This window comes from Marmota flaviventris, chromosome 2 (genome assembly GCF_047511675.1).
Source record: "Marmota flaviventris isolate mMarFla1 chromosome 2, mMarFla1.hap1, whole genome shotgun sequence".
Classification (NCBI taxonomy): domain Eukaryota; kingdom Metazoa; phylum Chordata; class Mammalia; order Rodentia; family Sciuridae; genus Marmota; species Marmota flaviventris.
The window spans coordinates 177,561,561-177,565,270 of record NC_092499.1 but is presented as its reverse complement, the minus strand read 5'-3'; the positions used below and the strand labels follow the sequence as shown (position 1 = coordinate 177,565,270).

At 43.0% G+C, this 3,710-nt stretch overlaps 1 protein-coding gene across 1 annotated transcript; it reads left to right on the top strand.

Moving 5' to 3' along the window:
- The first annotated feature begins 1,750 nt into the window (after positions 1-1,750).
- Defb127 (defensin beta 127) lies at positions 1,751-3,485 on the top strand. Its single transcript, XM_027945110.2, has 2 exons — positions 1,751-1,799; positions 3,226-3,485. Exons 1-2 carry the CDS (start codon positions 1,751-1,753, stop codon positions 3,483-3,485), a joined length of 309 nt encoding a protein of 102 aa, XP_027800911.2.
- The last annotated feature ends 225 nt before the right edge of the window (positions 3,486-3,710 follow it).

Here is a 3,710-nt window from a genome sequence, read left to right as displayed (position 1 = left end):
TAAGAACAACAAGTTTTCTTCAGAAATATTCTATACCCTTTCATAATAAGTTAAATGCATTTATATTTTTTTAACTGTGTTCCAACTGGACTTGGGAGAGCTCTACTGGTCTTTCCACTGTGTGTGTGCAGAGAATTAGATCTGCTTGGTTTGAAAAAAAAGGCCTGGTGTGGTGATGCACCCTGTAATTCCAGTGGCTGGGGAGGCTGAAGCAGGAGGATCGCAAGTTCAAAACCAGTCTCAGCAACCTAGTAAGGCCCTATGCAACTCAGCAAGACTCTGTCTCTAAATACAAAAAAAGAAGGGCTGGGGATGTGGCTCAATGGCTCATTAAGCACCCTTGGATTCAATCCCCAGTACCAAAAAAAGCTCCTTTGCCTTTACTCTCTATGCTTATGTAGAGGATCATCCTTAGGTTATAGTTTTCTGTTGAACAGAGATGCCACCCTTATTCCTTATTCTTCTTGAACATTTTACTCTTCCAGTTAATACATATGATCTATGTCAGCATGAGTTTTGATGTTACATATGTATTCAGTGGTATCCAGATGTGGTTATGGTTTAGAAATGGGATGTCTCTCAAAAGCTCATGTGTGCAACAACACAAAAAAGTTTAGAGATGAACTGATTGGGTTGAGAGTCTCAACATAATCAGTGCATTAACCCACGTTATAGATTGGCTGGGTGGTAACTGTAGGCAGGCAGGGGTGGCTGGAGGAGACAGTCATGGGGGGCATCTCTTTGGAGTTACATTTCTTCCCTGGTGAGCTGAACACTCTCTCTGCTTACTGAGTGGCATGTCCTGAGCTGCTTTCCTCCTCCACGCCCTTCCTCCATGATGTTCTGCCTTCCCTCGGGGCCAGAATACAGTAGAGTTGGCCACCTAGAGACTGAGGCTCTGAACTCCTGAGTACCAGGTAAACTTTTCCTCCTCTAAAATTGTTCTTGTCAGGTGTTTTGGTCTCAGCCATGAAAAAGCTGACTACAACAGATGTCAAGATTTGGGAAGATATAAGGAAAATCTCCCACCCATGTGGCATATTTTAGAACTTGTGAGACTCCTGATTCACAGAGATTTCGTTGCTATGATCAAGTAGCTGATATCTAGAATAACTAAAATAAGACTTTCCAAAGACAATCATGCACAGGTAGGGAACAATTCTTGCTTGCATTCTCTCTCTCCTGTAAACATAAACGTCATTGAATGAAATCTAAAGAACATTTATTTTGTACTCTAGCTCTGCTTCTTGTTGAAAAAATTTAAACATTCTAAAATGTGGTGCAGGTCACCCCAAATCAGTCACACCGACATTATATCATCTTTCCAAACACGAAAGAAACTTAGCATGGTCAAACTTCTAGATATTTTCTTGTTGGATTTTTGGGTTTAGGTCTTAATTTATATTGTCTTATTTGTTCTTAGAGGCAAGTCCATGATTGCCTTCCAGCTGGGCAGCAGCCAAAGGAGGGAATGAGCACATTCCTCCCACCTCAGCCTACAGATGGGCATCAGGGGTGATGGGCAGAACAGGCTGTGTCTCTAAATCCTGTGGGGAAGGGGGAAGTAAGTGACCTCAAATTTCCTGTATCTGCCCACATGATGCACTGCCCACAGTTTAGAAGTTTGGGGGCGTATCATACCATTTTGTTCTGATTTGGTGCATAAGAATCCAAGACTGAGGAAGGTGACATAGCATGCAATTTGCTGGACCAAGACTCTTGGATGCCACCACCTCTGGGAAGCCTGGCTATGAGTCTCTTCCTGATTGTTGCAATTCTGCTATTCCAGAAACCCACAGGTAATCCAGAGCTTTCCAGGGTCTCACTCAAACCAGCTGTGGGATGGCACATTTCCAGAGCCCAAGCGAGTTTTGTACTCCTCAGTATGGGAAAATAGAGTTCCAGGGAGGACAGAAGTCCAATCGCCAATATTAGACACTCCATCTTCCTTGGACCATCTACCACAATACTGTCCTTTGACATTAGTATTCCTAGAGCTTAAAGGAGGTTGTAATTTCCTCTAGCAATGCCTCATAATGAAAAGGAAAGAGCCCAAGGTCTCTGGTTACCTTTGCTTCTCTGAGTCCAGGATTTGCTGACACTCAGCTGTGTTTTCTTCCATTCGAATTTGCATTCTAGGCTATGATGCTACCGAGTGTGCTCAGTGGAAGAAGCACAAGCTCTGGAGTCAGGTTTAAGAAACAGCTTCAGTGTCTACTAATTTGTCAACTTTGAGCAGTGATGACTCTGTGGGCTTCAGTTTCCTCATCTGTGGAGATGATGACAACAGAAGAGGTTTCACTAAATGATATAACGTCTGGGACGCACCCAGCGTAGTGTTTGGCACATACAAAGAATTTGAAAATTAGTTTCCTATTTCAAAAACCAAAACTCTTATGTTCATCTCTTAATTATATAGGAATAGAGGTGGTCTATCCATGCCCCCTAAATATCCTAGGTTCTAGAATTTAGGATTGGAGGGATCATCTCCAATTAACAGAAGTCAAAATCGGAGTATCCCAATTCTTAGATCCCTGAAAGTATTAGGGTTACTAAAAGGGAATATACATCAAGGTAAGCAGAGTTCTGGGACTGAAGGTTGGAGGAATTCTTGCCTCTGGGGGAGAACGGGAAGTCATCGAGGAATAGAAGCGGTCCAAGAACTAGAAGGACCTCCAGATTAGGAGATGGGCATTGGCAGCAGAGCATAATACTAAGGTAAACAAAAGGGGGAGATTATGAAGGGAGAAGAGTTCCTTAACTAGATAACAGGAAAGTGATTCTTGGCCATGACAGTGGCAATGAAACCAAGAGCCTAGTTGGACTCAGCTATTAATACATAGTAACAAGTTGCTGTTCTCTGGGCATGGAAGGTGGGCACAGCACCCTGGAAGCATGCAGGAAGAGGCAGATTTGCCAAGGTTCCTGGATAGAGCATAGTTGTAAGGATCTCCTCATTTTCTCAAACAAGATTTGATGTTCTGGGCAGCATTTATCAGATATTGGAGGGAAGCCCCAAACCATGCAAGATCTAAATAAGTGAGTCAGTTAAAAATAAACACGGAGACTCACCCCTCAGAAAGTCCTCTTTGGGATATTATGAGACTACACCTTTTGGATAGTCCATCCCCATAGACCCTACCAACCTCCGCTGCCTTCCCCAGAACCAAAGCTGCTTCCAGCCTCAAACACTGATCTTTGGCTACTCTTCTCATCTATGCACAGAAACTGAACAACTTAAGAAATGCTGGGGTCACTACATTCAAGGAAACTGCAGGAAGGTCTGCAGAGTCACTGAAATACGGGAGGTGCTTTGTGAGAACAGGAGATACTGCTGCCTTAACATCAAACAACTGGAAGAACGGAAAAAAGTTACAGTGCGGCCTCGTCCCAAGCCACCAACATTTGCAGCCACTTTTCCTCCGTACAAAGATGTAGAAATCACACCTTCCTCAGGCTCCCAAGACAGACAATATGTAAATTAAAGTCCAGTTTTTCTGTTCGTTATTTCTCAACCTATTCCAATAAACTAAGTGGATGAGAATCACATCTTCTCCCTTCTGGTTTATTAAGCTCCAGAATAACCTTCAGACAGATTCTCATAAAGATTCACTATTGGTTTTCTGATTCATATATTCTTTCCCCGGGTGCTGAGCACTTCCTGTAGACCAGGTAATGAATTGATAAGGGCAACATAGAACCTCGGTTTA